The sequence below is a fragment of the Cystoisospora suis genome (genome assembly GCF_002600585.1).
Source record: "Cystoisospora suis strain Wien I chromosome Unknown contig_8900, whole genome shotgun sequence".
Taxonomy (NCBI): Eukaryota; Apicomplexa; class Conoidasida; order Eucoccidiorida; family Sarcocystidae; genus Cystoisospora; species Cystoisospora suis.
The window spans coordinates 627-1,063 of record NW_027161678.1 but is presented as its reverse complement, the minus strand read 5'-3'; the positions used below and the strand labels follow the sequence as shown (position 1 = coordinate 1,063).

General features: G+C 43.9%; 1 protein-coding gene across 1 annotated transcript; it reads right to left on the bottom strand.

Annotated features, from left to right (window-relative positions):
• CSUI_010925 (uncharacterized protein) lies at positions 1 to 437 on the bottom strand (the record flags this gene model as incomplete). Its single annotated transcript, XM_068071026.1, has 1 exon — positions 1 to 437. A coding segment is annotated over exon 1 (240 nt), but the record flags the coding sequence as incomplete, so codon positions are not given.

Here is a 437-nt window from a genome sequence, read left to right as displayed (position 1 = left end):
CTTCCTCTTCTTTCTCTCTTCTCTCCTGTGAGGAAGAAGAAGGAGAAGGGCATGAACATGAGGCTGACGTGCAGTGGAAATTCATGCCGGAATTTGCATGATAGAGGCTTCCATGGTTATTCTTCTTATCTCCGTCTATAAGCCGAGTACAGAGACTGTCCGAGTGGCCTCTTCTTTTTATCTTCTCATCTCCAGAACCTTCTGACTTTGAATGAAGAGTATCACGTGTCATGGAACGCATGCAAAGTTGTTTGTCTGCCTGAGAAAGACAAGAGAAAAGGTCCTTTCCTTCGAAAGATGAAAGACTTTTTGCGAAGTCTTCAGATTCAGAGAAAGAAGAGCTAGGAAAGGAATGTGTTGAACTCTCCACAGTAGCTTGATAGCAAAGAGCTGCTACGTGACCACTTCTTGTATGGCGATCTTTTTTGCTCCTCTCA